A 16,212-nucleotide genomic window follows, 5' to 3' on the forward strand; every position below is an offset into this window, starting at 1 on the left:
TGGGAACACAGCCCCGTATTTTAACCCTAACAGCCTCTGAGTTCTCCAAGACCTGGACCCGTGTCAGCCTCCTCAGGACCCCTCCCAGAGGCGAGGCTAACAGGACCAACTGGGACTCATCATTCAACAACCATTCATTCAGGCACTACCTTCTGTCTGTCAGGCCCTGGGCCAGCGGATCCTTACTCTCAAGAAACACAGATTAGCATTAGAAAAGAAAAACACACAAGGGAAAAATTCCAATTCCTGAAGTGACGGGTTTGATTATAACCACAGACGATGCAAGCCGCAGACGAAGCAAAGGGTTCTACCCATGAGTAGGATCTTAGAGAATGAACCGGTGGAAAGGGGGGAGAGGTAGTTCAACAAAGGAAATCACGTGGGAAAGGGCACTCGCTTGGGATTAAGTGGAAGGACAGAGAATCTTAAAAGATCACGAAGATATCTTTACTCTCCATTTTGGTTTAAGTCACCTGAGCAGGAAAATAATGTCCAAGCTAAATGAAATGCAGACAATCCTCTGATCCCCAAATCCGCTGGATGAGGCAGCACACACAGTCTGCCTCAGCCTCAGCCTCCTTTTCTCTTGCCCTTCTCCTGTCTCCCACCCTTCGACTCTCCTTGGGGCAAACAATACAAACTTAGGGAGAGAGAAGGTTGTACACATACACCCACGAGAAATAAACATGAGGGGTTGAAGGGAGACAAGTCTGTCTTTGACCCAACACTTAATCCTACTCCTTATGTCCTTAGATTGCATATCCTGCAGCATGATTTGGACGAGGGGCAGGGCTTACTGGAATGGACAGTTGAGCAAGTTCACACACACACACTCACACACACACACACACACACACACACACACACACACACACACACACCCCATCCACTTTCAGATCCGAAAGCACCGGCCAACTGCAGAAAATCCATCAGTTCCTTCAAGGGTGTGTACAAGGAATAAGCGCTGGTTGCTAAGCATGGAAAATAAACCAGTAAGCGAATGACATCACCTCAGAGTTATGAACTGAGGGCTGTGTGAGATGGGCAGGGCTTTGTACACACACACACACACACACACACACACACACACACACACGAGCCTTGGAAAAAGTTGGTCCTCCTGTGCTTCTCAGGTCCGGAACTAGCTTTCCTTCAACAGATCTGAGAACACAGACTTTGTTTTTTGAACCCTACTGGCAAGAAAGGGGAAGGGCGGGAAGAAGGAGATTTTGCCTTTCATTCAGAAGGTCAGAGAGCAACCTTTCTGCCGTCCGATCCCTGACCCCAGTCTCTTTCTAAAGCAGTGGTTTTGCAAAGTGTGGTCCGTGGACTACCTGCATAATTACCTGTAAAAAGCCCACGGTGCTTGTTACAAATGCAGACAATGGGCCCCGACCCACTGGAGCTGCAGCCGCGGGGCAGGGCTGAGGAGTGTGCATTTGAAACAAGCTTCCCGGCTACTTCCCACCGCAGTGGGAGACGCGGTCTCAACGCGGCGTCGAAAGCCAGGCTCTCCGGGCGTCCTGTCCCCTGGCGGCGCTTGGCAAGCATGCCTGCCATCCGTAACTGCTGCCTTCTTATGGGGCCATCCAGACCACCCACATTCGCCCAGCCCCAGAATTTGGGAACGAGGGGGGAAAACTCTGCAAAGCTCTGAAGCGCGGCGGAGTCGGGGCGTCTCGCCGCTCCCGGTTCCACCCGACCCCGCCGGAGACCCGACTGGGGGCTCCCTCACCGCGGGGCGCAGGCCCGCCGCCCTCCTCGGCCCCCTCCGCACTCACACAGCGCGGGGCCCGCGCCCGCTCTCCGCCGCTCCATGATCCTCCTCCTTCCAGGTTTGAATCTCCCGCCGCCGGGCCGCCGCCCTCACCGTCGCCGCAGCCGGACAGCACTTCCGGCCCGAGCCGCGGGGGCCGCTGGGATTTGTAGTTCCAGGCGGCGCAGGCGCCGCGGCAGGAGCGCCGCCAGCGGCGGCGGAGGAGGCCCTCGGGGGCAACGGGAGCAGCCTTCCGCTCCCTGCCCAGCGGTCTCCAGTTCCCCTAGGGCTCCTCGGCTGCCCTTGCCTCCATCATTTACCCCTAGTGTTCCCACGAACGCCGCTCCGCCTCCTGTAGCCTTCTGGGCCCCTGCTAGCTTGCAGACCACCCTGCACTGAATTGGATGGGGCGGATGCGGAGAGAAATACGCATAATTAGGGGCACCTGGCTGGGTCAGTCGGCAGAGCATGCTACTCTTGATCTGGGGGTTGTAGGTTCGAGCTCCACGTTGGGTGTAGAGATTACTGAAAAAATAAAAATAAAAAAGTCAGCATAATTAATGCCCTAAAGCCTGCTGTTCTGGAATGAATGACAGACATAAAGTCAAATACATTGGAGGTCTGCGATATTCAGAGGGTTGAGGTCACTGCTGTAATGAGGTTAAGGGCAGGGAAGGGCAGGAAGACTTCCTAGTGGAGGTGACAGCTGATCTGGGTTGGAGAGGGAGCAAGAATTCATCAGCCTGAAGGAGAGAGGCATTTCAGTCAGCGAAAGAGCACGTGTGAGAGCAAGAAGGGAGTTCAGGAAATGAAAATCAGTGCAGTCGTACAGACAGACAGAGCTCAGTCAGGGAGAGGCGGGACGAGAGCCTGGAGGGGCACGGCCAGTGGCAGCAGCCGGCTGAGGAGCAGCCACAAGCCGAAGGACACGTTCCACATCGGTCAAGGCCAGGTTTGTATGTTACAAGGACTCCTTTTGGAGCAGGGTGAGGCTAGGGGCAGAGACCGACGGAGCGCCTTCAGTAGCAGCACAGGCAAAAGACAGGCAGGTCTGAACTAGTAAAAACATGATGACACCTGCCCTAAAATTTTTTTTTGCTGTATTATCTAATAGGCCTCCTTCATCCGGTATCTCTCCTTTTGCCCTCCCTCTCACCCACCAAAGCCCCAGTCAAGCGGCAAAGCAGCCTAGGCTCCCAGCCTCAGGGGAGAGATTTGAAAGGGTAGAAAACTGAAAATATCCAAACCTTCAGAGGAACAGAGGAGACTCAGGGCTGAGACAAAATGGAAGGAGATGTGGGGTTTGCAGGGGGTGGGCGTTCCCTGAGACCAGAAGGGATCTCCTTTGCTCACCACGCAGGAAAGTAGAGAGAATCTAGACTCCTGGTGACCGAGGTCCCACTCCCTGCTTTCTGGGAAGGACCTGGGCAGCCCAGGACCCTGACAGGGAACAGTTGTGTAATGAGGCCCTTATGTACAGAAACCCCCAACCCAGCCAGAAAGGAAGGACCTGGGTGAGCTACCCCCCTTCTACGTGGATTGAGGGCCCCCGGAGCTGAGAGGGCCAGGTGGATTGTAAATAGGGGGCTAAGGACCCGATGGGCCTTCCCTCTCAAGCCTTAGCATCTCATACTCCCTCCAACTTGGCCTCCACTGTGGGAGAAAGGAGGGGGCAATCCCAGCTCACTCACACCGTGTTCACCATCCAGGGCAACAGGGGCTGGATACAGCGCCGGAGGAGATGTATTTCTCGCAAACCGGCCGTGTTAGGCACCACTCCTGCAGTGACAGGCGCTGAGTGTTTATTGTATGCTGGAGCCATATTTAGCCTCATCTTGTTTGAGCTTCATAATACGGACGAGGGAACTGAGGCTCAGGAATGTCACACAGCTAAAAACCAGTGGGGCCAGGACACAAACTCAGAGAGTGCGGCTCCAGGCTTCAGTTCCCACAGCTGTGCCTCCTCCCTGCTGCAACACGGCCGGGATGGGTGGGGGGCTCTGCGGAGAGGGCTCAGGGGCTGAGCCCGCGGCAGGGCTGAGCACAGGAGCAGAGAGGGTCACGGACCTCCCACCTGACAGACCGGGTTGGTGGTGGACCGGCTAACACCGGGGACGGGGGATGGGTAGATGGGGGGAAACGGGAATTTCGCGTGGACAAGCCAAGTCTAGAATCTACATTTAGAAATGGCTGGCTTATGAGTGGTGGGAAAATCAGAGCAGTGGATGGAAGGTTCGTGGAAGTGTCTGTAAAGTAAGAAGAGAGCGAAGGGCAGAGGGGTGGGGATTGTTTGTGTTCAAGGGGTGGACAGAGGGCCCAGCAAAGGGGAAGAACAGGGGCCAGGACACAGTGGAGCCTGGAAGCCAAGTGAGGAGACAGTAGCAAGGTACGTCGCCTAAAGTGGGAATCCGGGGCGCCAGGGGGGCTCAGTCGTTAAGCGTCTGCCTTCGGCTCAGGTCGTGATCCCGGGGTCCTGGGATCGAGCCCCACATCGGGCTCCCTGCTCCGCGGGAAGCCTGCTTCTCCCTCTGCCGCTCCCCCTGCTTGTGTTCCCTCTCTCGCTGTGTCTCTCTCTGTCAAATAGATAAATAAAATCTTTTTTTAAAATTTTTATTGTTATGTTAATCACCACACATTACATCATTAGTTTTTGATGTAGTGTGCCATGATTCATTGTTTGTGCATAACACCCAGTGCTCCACGCAGAATGTGCCCTCTTTAATACCCATCACCAGGCTAACCCATCCCCCCACCCCCCTCCCCTCTAGAAGCCTCGGTTTGTTTCTCAGAGTCCATCGTCTCTCCTGGTTCGTCTCCCCCTCCGATTCCCCCCCTTCATTCTTCCCCTCCTGCTATCTTCTTCTTCTTTTTTTTTTCTTAACATATATTGCCTTATTTGTTTCAGAGGTACAGACCTGTGATTCAACAGTCTTGCACAATTCACAGCGCTCACCATAGCACATACCCTCCCCAATGTCTATCACCCAGCCACCCCATCCCTCCCACCCCCCGACCACTCCTGCATCCCTCAGTTTGTTTCCTGAGATTAAGAATTCCTCCTATCAGTGAGGTCATATGATACATGTCTTTCTCTGATTGACTTATTTCACTCAGCGTGACACCCTCCAGTTCCATCCACGTCGTTGCAAATGGTAAATAAAATCTTTAAACAAAAATAAATAAAGTGGGAATCAAACAAGCAGATGATTCAGAAAGGATCCCTAGGTCATTGAGAGGTCAGCGGAACTTGGCGAGCCTAGTTTCAGTCCCTGCCCCCTCCCCAAGTCTCTCCCTTTAAGGGAAGCCTGCTGAGTGGCCATGGGCTGAGCTGCCCGGCCCTGGCCAGGCTCTGGTGGTGTCCTGGAGGCCAGCCCGTGGGCAGCCGAGAAAGCCCACCTCGGCCGTGGGCCCTGTCGGTGGCACCCAGCACAGTAGGGGCCCACGGCAGGCCCTCAGCAAAGGCTGCCCAGTGCAGGGGGGTCTAGCGACTTCCTTGTAATTTTTTTATTATTATTGTTTATTCATTTGAGACACAGAGATAGAGAGAGAGAGAGCGAGCATGCAGGGGGGAGAGGCAGAGGGAGAGGGAGAATCAGGCTTCCTGCCGAGCAAGGAGCCTGGCACGGGGCTCGATCCCAGGACCCCGGGATCATGACCCGAGCTGAAGGCAGACGCTTAACCATCTGAGCCACCCAGGCGCCCCCTTCCTTGTAATTTTGTTTCTGGCAAAGGCCTCCTTACTTAAAAGAGACCTCTCCGCCAGTAAATGAGGACATTTGCTCTGTGCTGCAGGCCACCCTTCGTGAGTTAGCGCCGTAGGTGCCCGTCGTCCTGGGGCCTGCTCGCCTCTCATCAAGCAGAGCGTGGAGGTTGTGGATCAGCAGAGCCGGGGAAAGGATTCGGGAGCCAAGAGACTCTTCTGATGACCACCAACCTTTAACCCTGCTCGCAAATGTGAAATGCACCCCACCGAAGCACAGTGCACAGGTGTGTGTGTGCACGCATGTACGTGTGTCTGTGTGTGTGGAAGGGTTAACATCTAGGACCGCCCAGGCCTCATTAAAGTTTGCAACCACAGTGCAGTGGAAGGAACCCTAGGCTAATTAGCCTAGAATCAGAAAGCCGGGGGTCTGATCCCAGCTGCACAGCTGCTCTGTGATCTCATCAGGTCCCACCTGCTTTCTGAGCCTGGTCCCCTCCTCCCTAGAATGAGGGTACGGGACAGACGACCCCTGAGGTTGTAACTGGTAACAAGCCATCACGCTTTGATTCCTTGCTTTCAGTGGGGGACTGAGAGGTGCGCAGCGGTGAAGGGAAGTGGAGGCAGGAAGGGCGATGGAATCCAGGTAACTGCAGACCACGGCCAGGGGTGCAGCCCTAAGATAGGGCGCCTGAGCTGTCCGTCAAAAAATTCCTAGGAGTGGAGGGCAGCACCTGGTTGTCTGGTAACTCCAGGGCTCTGAGCTCAGAGCTTGGCGAGGTAACCCAAGCCAGAGGGACCATTCCAGAAAGCCAGCCGCAGAGAAGATCGAGGGAGGTAAGGCATCCCGTGGCTGGCGCCCCAAGGCCTGGTGGGGGTAGCTAGGAATGCCCCAGGGATGAGGGCCTTGAAGGCAAGACTCCTAGGTGTTCTTAGTTGCAGGGGGAATTTCTTTAAAAAGAGAATCACCTCTTCCTGCCTCTCCTAAAAAAGAGGGGAAGGACGAAGGAAGGGGGGGGCTGAGAGCCCAGGCCTGAGTCTTTGCCACCTCTTTCCCCGGTTCCTGGGAGGAGAGTTCAGGAAAAGGCTTTGCCTTTCCAGGGGAGAGATCTTAATGGGGAAAAGCATATTTGAGACCAGAGCAGGGCGCTGGGGGACCAGAACTAGCCAGCCATGGAGAAAGAGGTCCCCTGAGATAGGGCGTGGGCAGTGAATGGAGAGACAGCATCCTCCTTGCCAAGCTGACTCCTTGCCAATTCAATAGCCTGTTCAGCTCTGTGTCCCTAGTGCCCTGTGGCTCCTGGTATACAGCAGGTGCTCACCAGAGTGTCTGCTCAACTGCCTTGATCTACACCTTGGGATCAGGCAGCAGGAGCACCCGTCCTTGTGAGCGGATGGGTGTCTGTGGAGGAACAGTGTGAAGGAGGTGATGGAGAGAGGCCCTGCATACTCTGTTCATCTGTCTATTCATTTATTCCTTCAGTGAGGATTTTTTTAATTGTGGTAACATATATATAACATGACTTTTACCTTGCTAAGCCGTTTCTAAGTGCACAGCTCAGTGGCTTTAGGTACACTTGCATCATTGTGTCCGTCTCATCCGATGAACATTTATGGGGGACCTACTATGTGCCAGCCCCTTCACGCTGCTCCAGATCTAGGAGAGGAGATAGACCAGAAAGTCAGCAGCTTTAACCTGGCATGATCAATGCTTTGAAAGACACGGGCATAGGTGCTCTGGGAGTCCAGACGGACCCAGGTGGCTGAGGGAGGAGGCTCTCCGGAGGGTGCTGTTACTTGAACTGGGTCCCAAAGGACAAAGAATGAGTTGGGACATTGGAGTAAGGGTTGATACGGCCCCAGGAGGATTGATGAAGCAAAGGAAGATTGCAGAGAGAAGTCCTTGAAACCCTGGGGTCACAACAGGGCAGGGGTGGGGCTGAATAACGCTGGAGGGATCCTGCTTTGGAGGAAGCCAAGGGTGACATAGTGACCCCTCTGCTCCCCATTGTCAGCACTATGTCTTTCTCCAACCCTGAGGATGCCCCCCAAGAGCCTGAGCCTGAACCCTCAACCTCCAAGAAGAAAAAGAAGAGAAAGCAGCCACAGCAAGAGGCCAGCATCCAAGCCCTCACCAGGGCTGGCCACGGAGCCCTACTGGCTGGCCGGAACCACGAAGCTTTGACCAGCTTCCAGAGGGCCTTCATCCTGGCCTCTGAGGCCCCACAAACTCGGGACACCCCTGTTCTCCGGGCCTGTGCCTTCAACCTGGGGGCCGCCTACGTGGAGACTGGGGACCCAGCCAGAGGCCTTGAGCTGCTCCTGCGAGCCCAACCTCAAGAGAAGGCGCAGGGCGGGTGTCATGGTGACCAGTGTTTCAACGTGGCTTTGGCCTACCAGGCCCTGGGCAAACTGCCTCAAGCTTTGGCTTGGTACCACAGGGCCCTGGGTCACTACCGGCCACTCGGCGACGAGGGGCAAGCCCAGGCAAAAATGGGAGCCTGCTACCAGGCTCTGGGACAGCCTGAGCTAGCAGTCCACTGTCTGCAGGAGGCTAGCCGGGCCTATGCCCAAGCAGGGCAGCCCCAGGCTGCAGCCCTGGCCGCGGGGGCTGTGGCGGGGTGTATGCTGGAGAGCGGGCAGCATGGGGTGGCTGAAGTGCTGCAGGTGCTGGAGGAGAGCCAGAGGCTTGCCGAGAGGAGCCCTGAGCGGGGACTGCTGGGTGAGGCCCTTGGGCAGAGGAGGCATGGGGTCTGGGGATATGCAGCCCAGGTGATGCTCTGAGAGGTGGGGTGCAGGGGAAAGGGGCGGAGGGCCCCAGGAGAGTGGGACAGGGGCCATACCAGTACAGCAGCAGCAGCAGCTGACCTGGCTACCGGTGACCCTGGCCATGCCCTCCAGGGCAGCTCTATAACGACCTCGGCCTGACCTACTCCCAGCTCCGACTGTTCCCGCTAGCAGCAGAGGCCTTCCTGCGGGCCCTGCCCCTGTGCCGGGGGCCAGGAGAGGAGGCCACGGTGCTGAGAAACCTCGGGACGGCCCACAGTGCCCTCGGCAACTATCAGGAAGCCCGGGACCTTCACCAGAAGGCCGCTGACCTGCACGGTGGGTACCAGGGCCTGGGGAATGGGATAGGATCTCAGAAGGGCTCCAGCTGGGGCTCAGGGCAGAAGAGTGGACAGACCTTTAGGACAGGGCATGGGGCCGGAAAGCCCAGAACCAGGCGGTGAGGGCTGGGGGTGCAGGAGAGGGGGTAGGCAGACAGGACAGGGAGGGTGAGGGCCCAGAGGCCGAGGCCTGTGGTTGGGAAGGCGGCAGTGGGCACTGGGAAGAGCCCCAGCCGGGAGAGCAGGGCTCCTCCGACTGAATGGTTGTGTGACATTCAGCGAGTGGTTTCGGCTTTCCGAGCTTCGGTTCCCACCCAGGTAAGCAGGGAGCCATCGATACCTGCCCTGCCTGCCTCACTGGGTTGTCGCATGGCTCCAGCCAGCCGGGGGTGGCGGTGGGGGAGACGCGTTCATGCCCAAACTCAGGCCTGAGGAGAGGCTGGTTTTTGAGAGCTGAGGTCTCCGGGGTGCATCTGGAGGCATGCTGGGGCTAAGCGCCAGGACTCCTGGGAGCCCGCCCTGGTTGCTGCGGGACGCCTCAGCAGCCAAGGTCCCCTCTGTCATCAGGCTCTGCGGGGCAGCGGCGGGAGCAGGGCTGGAGCTTCGGCAGCCTAGCATTTGCACTGAGCCAGCTGGGGGACCACAGAGCAGCCCGAGACAGCTATCTGCACGCCCTACAGGCTGCCCGGGACACCGGTGAGGGCCTAGCAGGTGGCTTGGCAAGGGGGCCAGGCCGAGGGTCCCGGGGACTGGTGGCGAGACCTCTGGAAGGGAGGGTCAGTGGTGCGGGGACCCATGAGAGGACCTCCCGGGCTCCCTTCCCCAGGGGACACGAAGGGGCAGTGGCAGGCCTGCGAGGGGCTGGGAGCTGCAGCAGCCAGACTGGGGCAGCACGACCAGGCCTTGCGGTACTATAAGGAAGCGCTGGCCCGGAGTCAGGTGAGACCCCCCCCCCCCCATCCCAGAACCTAACTCTTCCTACCACGCTTCCAGGAGGCCTCCTCTGCTGACTGTCCTGCCTTCTGTCTTCTCCTTGCCTTCTGTCCACGCACCAAACACGCATCGGGCACACTGTTGTGAGGAAGAGCTTGTCTCTTCACGGTTCTGGGCAGGTGGTAGCAGGATCCTGACAAGGGCACGGGGATGGGGTAGAAAAGAAAGGAAGACAAAGCCCCCTTCCCTCCTCCCTCTCCAGCTTCTTGCTTCCCTAATCCCAGAGGACCGCTTAGCCCAGACCTTCCCCATCCCCCCATTATCCACCCTCTCCCCAGAAGGAGCCAGACTCTGTGCGGGATCGGCTGGTGGCCAAGCTGGCAGACGCCATGAGGACCCACTTGGCCCAGGCTGGGCTTGTCCCCACGTACACCCCGGTGAGGTGACCCCTCAGACAGGGAGCTGGGGGTGTGGAGAGGTGACCCCTCAGGGATGCTGCACTGGCCCGTGTGTTCATCTGCCCCGGAGCCCGCGTAGGGGACACAGATCACTTTTCCGAGGACACCGGGGGTGGGAAGGTGGGCAGGGGATTCTGGCCTGTCTCCCAGCGCTAGGCTGTGCCAGGCCTTTGCCTGGGTGGTAACAAGCCCAGCAGCTGAACACAGAGATGCAATCAAGGATGCTGAGCCCTACCGCTCGGAGGAGGCGGAAACCGGCCAGTCCTTGGCTGCAGTTCTCCAAAAGGCCACAGGGTGGGGGCAGTGCTCCAGCGAGGTTCCTCTCCTGGCCGCCCTGGCTGGGGGCGCTTCTCCGTGGGTCTCCACCGCCCCCTCCCTCTCTGGCTCCCCCCAGCCTCTCTCTGCCTCCCAGCCCCTCTGCAGGTCCTGTGCCTCACACCCTGAGATACCCTCAGGCAACCAACCCCCCACCCGGGAATTAAAATTATACTTTAATATTTATTCTACTTATTTAATGGGGTTTATGTCTTCTCTTAAAGACCAGGACACTGTATTTATAATTTGTGAGCAAAATTAAATTAGTCTGGTCCAGGCAGAGGACTGGCGGCCACCAACTTTCTGGGACTTTGCCCGTGGAGGCCCCAGGCAGGGTGGGGTGGAGGCTGGGCTCTGGCCAGGCCTGATAGTCGGGAGCCTGGTTCTAACCTGAGAGTCACTAGCAGAGACCTCACCACGGCTTTCCACTCTCAGATGGGTGGCACGCCCCAGGCTGCCCACAGCACTTCTGTGTCTCTGTGGGGCCATAGCCTGTGCAGAGAACGTACACTCGCGGATACACCCCTAAGCCGGTTCCCTTTGCTCCCCACCACTTCCAGACTTCAGCGCTGGGGAGGCCCCAGGCTCCAGGTGCCGCCAGGCCCCCAGCCAGGGCGGGAAGGGGCAGAGCAGAAGTGCTGCGCAGGTGAGTGGGGGTGGGGCTGGGGCTCCAGGGTTGGGGGGGTACACGCTGGAGGTGTGCAGCCAGCGGGTGGGGGGTTGGGGCCTGCGGGTACCCCAGGGAGGAGGTGGCTGGCCCAGTGCCGCTCTGTCCCCTGCTCCCCGCCCCTCTAGGTCTTCGCGTGTGTGGGAAGAAGAAGAGTGCATGGAGGGCCAGGAGGAGAGAGAGGACCAGCCGCCACCTGATGTCCCCGTGGTGTCTTGGGCACAGAGACTGGAGTGTGAGTGGGAGCAGGCCGACCCCAACTGTGCATCTCCTCCCTGAAAATGGGAGCGTTCCCCCAACACCTTCCAGAGGCCCCTGCCCCGGTCTGCCCCCGAGGCCGACCAGCCCTCTCCCACCCGCTGGCTGCACACCTCCAGCGTGTACCCCCCCCCCCCGACCCTGGAGCCCCACTCACCTGCGCAGCACTTCTGCTCTGCCCCTTCCCGCCCTGGCTGGGGGCCTGGCGGCACCTGGAGCCTGGGGCCTCCCCAGCGCTGAAGTCTGGGAATGGTGGGGAGCAAAGGGAACCGGCTTAGGGGTGTATCCGCGCGTGTACGTTCAGGTCTCGAGACCCTGGCCGGTTTCCCTGAACCCTTCCACAGTCACCTCTCCTCCTGGTTCGCACGGCTTTCTGAGCCTCCAGAACTGTGCATCTTAGAGCACCAAGTTTTGTTGAGAGCCTACTGCCAGGTACTGGGTGCTGATCTTGCCCTAGCTCACTGTTTACCAGCTCCCCCCAGAGGCTTCAACCTCTGGGGGGAGAGCCCCTGGCTACTGGCTGTTCAGACTGGAATTCCCTGTTTGGTCTATAGTGTGTTCGTCTCCGGGCAGCAGAGAGTTGCAGTTAAACACCTGTGTCCGGTACAGAGTGTCGGCTTTGGCGCGACCCCCGTGTCAGTGACCGGGGCACGCATCCCGGCCCCCGCCGTCCTTGCTCTTCTCCCAAGCTTTCTCTTTCCACCGTGTGGTTCTTGGTGCGGAGAGGCCTGTGATAAATGTGACTGTCTCTCTCCATCCAGGTCCAGGACCTGGGGCCCATCTCCTGCTGGGAGGCCAAGGCCCCCTCCAAATGGAGCAACCTGGCATTCCGGTACCCGGTGGCCCCAAAGCCAATAGGTGGGTCCCTGGGGGGGGGGGGGAGGCCTTGAGGATGGATAAAAGAAGTGGGAGGGAACGTGGCTTTGGATGGTTTTAATGGAACATGATCATGATCACCGTTCAAACCGGGGCAAGATGCGGCCCAGTACTTGTGGGTCTAGTGTTTGGAGCCTCTCTGTCTTTGGCCTTGAACGATATGAACAACGCTCACCCAGCTCTGGAAGCCTGTGGCGTCCACTGTCTCCTGCACAGCCTGACTGGAGGCCTCCCAGAGAGGGAGAATCCTGCTGAACTGAACAGGGCCAGGGGTGGGAGCGGGCGCTCAAGCCTCCCTCTCCTGCCCTGGGGCCCAGCAGCCGAGATGAGGGCCAGGGAGGGCAACAGGACCTGCAGCGAGAGCAGGCTGCCCTCTGCTCTCTCCCCAGCCACCCCACTGGCAAGCCCCTCCCTGCCTCCCACAGGTCGTCCAGCTGGCCCAGGGAAACCCCTTGCAGAAACCCTCAGAGGAGACCCACGGAGTCTGGCTTCTGTGTGATCATGTGACCCCACTCTGCTGGCCCTGAATATGGCCTCTGTGTGACCCCTCCCCCCAACACACAAACAGTAGGGGTTTCTGGGATCAAGCCTCCTCCCGGTTGTTCAGTGCCCTATGGACACAGAATGGAACACCACCACCACGTGCCCTCCTATGTCGGCTGAACAGGGCCTTTGCAGTCTGGGCGCTGAGGTGTTCAGTCTGCTCCTTGTTGGGAGTTTTGGACTCAACAGGCAAAAGAAAAAGGGGAAAACGGACAGTGAATTTCCCTTTCTTCCTTCTGGATCCACACCTCATGATTGCCGAGGCCCTTTCCAGTTCTAAAAGCTGTGACATCTCTCTCTCTCTGTCAAATAAATAAATAAAATCTTAAAAAAAAAAAAAAAAAGGGACGCCTGGGTGGCTCAGTCGGTTAAAAGCTGTGACATCTTGGTCAGGAGGCTGCCATCACGGACTGTCTCCAGACCTCCATCTTCTCAAAGGGGAAATGGGGATCTAAACTACAGAGGACACATCTTAGCCCACTGACGGACTCCACCGCCTCCATGAAAGTCGCGGGTTGGGGAGGCAGCCCCTCAGGCCTGTCGGTCGCTGCTGTCAGCGGCCACATTTTGTAAGATGTGCTAATCACTCAGCGCACACCACACTCTGCTCTGAGCGCTTCCCAAGTGTTTTCTCCTGCAGTCCTCATAGCAGATGAGCCCCTTTCACAGACGAGGAAAACGAGTGTGTCCTCCCCGGCCACACAACTAGTAAGTGGAGAAGCCGGGATTCAAACCATGGCAGGGAGCACCTTCTAGAATGCCGTGCAGCCCTGCTACCCCACTTACGCTAATGCTTACCAGGAGTCGATTGTGTTCGTACCAAATGTGCTTATGCTGGGTGTATGCGTTCTTGTAGTTCGTGATTTGATTAAATATTACATAAATTGATGAACTAAGTGTGAAAACAGGCACTGTTTGTATGAAAACGAAGTTGAATCCTTGGAAGTCTTGATTAAGGTGAGTCAATTCAAAAACTGTTGAATTAGATGTGAGCAAGGCGATTATCACATTTTGGGGCAAAATAGTAAAAATCTAGATGAATTTTTGCACTTGGATTGCTTCAAACACACCATTAACTGTTCCACCTCAAGGAAGCAAACTGGAAATCGCAGGTGACCCGTAATGAGGTTCATGAGGAAGGATGGAGAGCTCCAGCCCCGGGCTCAAAGAGAAGACCCTGGCCGCACTTTGACAGATGGCAAATGGATGCATTTTTAAGTTGAAATAAGATACCCCATTCTCCATCGTAGAAGAGGGCTTCTACTACACCGTGAACCACTTCACCCTGAGATTTTGAGGACCTAGCATGTGCCGAGCACGGAATTGGCAGCCGGGGGGGGGCGGGGGGGGGGGACGCAGCTGCTCACCTTCCTTATTAGCATCTTGTCAGGCATTCAAAATGTCTTGACTGGGATGCAGGTTCACCTGCTGTAAGAGAGGCCAACGTAACCCTGCCTTTAAGCAGAGACAGCTCTGTTCCTCTCTTACGAAAGCAGCCCCGGCTCACGGAGCCCGGGGGGTCCGCAGGGCGCTCTGCCGTCCTTGACACAGGATTCCCACACCCTGGTCTAAAATGGCTGCCCGCCCACGGCGGAGCGCCTTCCTTCCAGCCGGGAAGAGGGAAAGGGGAAGTACAGGCAGACAAGCCTTTTTTCAAAGGGAGGACCAGGCAAGTTGCACATCATCTCTGCTCAGCCCTCATTGGCCAGCGTGTAGTCACATGCAGGTGCCTTGCTGCGGCAAGGGAGAGTGGGAAATGTAGTGTTTGGCTGGGCAGCCACGCCGCCAGATACAACTCAGGGGTTCCGTTGCCAAAGGAAGAGAATGGATTTTGAGGAACAGGTAGCAGCACCTACCACATGGGAATATTGCCACTGGGTCAGGCCAACTCCGTATCAACCGTCCCTGGCTCTACCATTTAATAGCTATTTGATCTTCGGAAAATTACCTCTCTGTGCTATAATGTGAGGATAAAACTACGTCATAGGATTGACACGATGAAATATGTAAGCATCTGGAATTCAGCAGGGGCTCGATCCCTATGTCCTTCCTAAACTGGTTTTAAAGGCATTTCCCAAAGAAACTCTACAAGTCTGAAAGGCAGTGCTAAGATGGAGTAGGTCTTCAGCTCCACCTTCCTGGAGACAGCCCTCCGGTGGTTGTCTTATAACTTCTGGGGGCATGTGGTGGGGTATGTGTGTGTCACTATTTTATTCTTACATCTCATCAGAAGGAGGTCAGCAGTGACCATGCTTTACCTATTTCTGCACTTGCAGAAGGCAGTACCTTTCGGAATGCTGCTTTCTAGCTCAAGCTGCTTGGATCCTAGCTCCACAGACAGCTATCACTGTATCATTGGGCATGCCAGTCAACATCTTGGAGCCTTAGTTTCCTCCTCTGTAAAATGAGAATAACACGGTTGCCACAAGGATAAAATGAGCTGATTCATGCTAGCATGTGGCACATGCTCAAAGAACATGCTTCACATTGTGTTTTAGAAATGAATCTTCAGGGGGTGCCTGGATGGCTCAGTCAGAAAAGTGTATGGCTCTTGACCTCGGGGTCGGGAGTTCAAGCCCCATGTTGGGTGTAGAGATTACTTAAATAAATAAAGTTAAAAAAAAAGAATCTTCAGAATCTCTCCAAATTAATAGGTCTATAGGGAATCTTGACTAATAAATATATGTAAGTAAAGCTACCTAGGGGCGCCTGGCTGGCTCAGTCCAAAGAGCGTGTGACTCTTGATCTCAGGGTTGTGAGTTAAAAGTAAAATCGTTAAAAAAAATAAACAAAAGTAATCTCTACACCCAAGGTGGGGCTCAAATTCATGACCTGGAGATCACCAGCCAGGCGCCCCACCATAGGTATGATCTTGATTAAGGGGCGGTAAATATTATGATCAGGGAAATGCAGCATGCTATCCTGGTAAGCAGAGGTAGGTGGAGGCAGCTAATGTACTTGGGACAGGGGTCCTAAATTACGCTGTCAACAGCAGTCCAACCGGTCTTACGGTTAACTTATTTCAAGCTTCTGCGCTCCTTGCTTGCTGACCTGAGTCCCTTAGTCTGTAGCAGAACACCTTTCCTCGAGGAGCGAAGGACCAGACTCTCCGGAACACTAAGCCTGCTCAGGGTCATGTGCACCAACGATTAACCGCCTGGGCACCAGCTTCTCCCGCACCGAGCCCCCACATTTCTGGCGCCCTCCCCTTCAAAACCCTCAGGCCTCGCCCGGATCGAAGATGGGCTTTGGGGGACGCCTGGGGGGCTCAGCCGTTTAGCGTCTGCTTTCGGCTCAGGTCATGATCCCAGGGTCCTGGGATCGAGCCCCACATCAGGCTCCTTGCTCAGCAGGGAAGCCTGCTTCTCCCTCTCCCACTCCCCCTGCTTGTGTTCCCTCTCTCGCTGTCTCTGTCAAAAAATAAATAAAATCTTAAAAAAAAAGAAGAAGAAGATGGGCTTTGAGGTGTTCGTCCACCCTGTTCCCAGGTCGCCCGCTTCCTGAATAAAGCCACCCCTCCTCTCCCCGCCCCGCTCCCGCTCGTCCCTCCAGTATTGGACCCTGCACCGGGAGCGCCCCAGCCTGAGCGCGGAACCGCC

The 16,212-nt window shown here is 56.5% G+C and overlaps 2 protein-coding genes across 3 annotated transcripts in view; one reads left to right on the plus strand and one right to left on the minus strand.

The window, feature by feature from the left end:
- IQGAP3 (IQ motif containing GTPase activating protein 3) overlaps positions 1–1,842 on the minus strand; it is a 37,139-nt gene extending 35,297 nt beyond the window's left edge. For both annotated transcript variants that reach the window (XM_028090304.2, XM_028090302.2), the window contains exon 1: positions 1,782–1,842. In XM_028090304.2, the coding sequence (XP_027946105.1) occupies positions 1,782–1,818 (37 nt within the window). In that variant the 5' untranslated portion in view covers positions 1,819–1,842. The remainder of the gene's footprint in view (positions 1–1,781) is intronic.
- Positions 1,843–7,475: 5,633 nt separating this feature from the next.
- Positions 7,476–12,577, plus strand: TTC24 (tetratricopeptide repeat domain 24). Its single transcript, XM_028090102.1, has 9 exons — positions 7,476–8,178; positions 8,358–8,561; positions 9,131–9,259; positions 9,390–9,502; positions 9,835–9,933; positions 10,830–10,915; positions 11,065–11,171; positions 11,956–12,052; positions 12,496–12,577. Exons 1-9 carry the CDS (start codon positions 7,476–7,478, stop codon positions 12,575–12,577), a joined length of 1,620 nt encoding a protein of 539 aa, XP_027945903.1.
- The last annotated feature ends 3,635 nt before the right edge of the window (positions 12,578–16,212 follow it).

The sequence above is a fragment of the Eumetopias jubatus genome, unplaced genomic scaffold (genome assembly GCF_037043125.1).
Source record: "Eumetopias jubatus isolate StellerSeaLion01/CBP00866 unplaced genomic scaffold, mEumJub1_p1.0 scaffold_12, whole genome shotgun sequence".
Taxonomy (NCBI): Eukaryota; Metazoa; Chordata; class Mammalia; order Carnivora; family Otariidae; genus Eumetopias; species Eumetopias jubatus.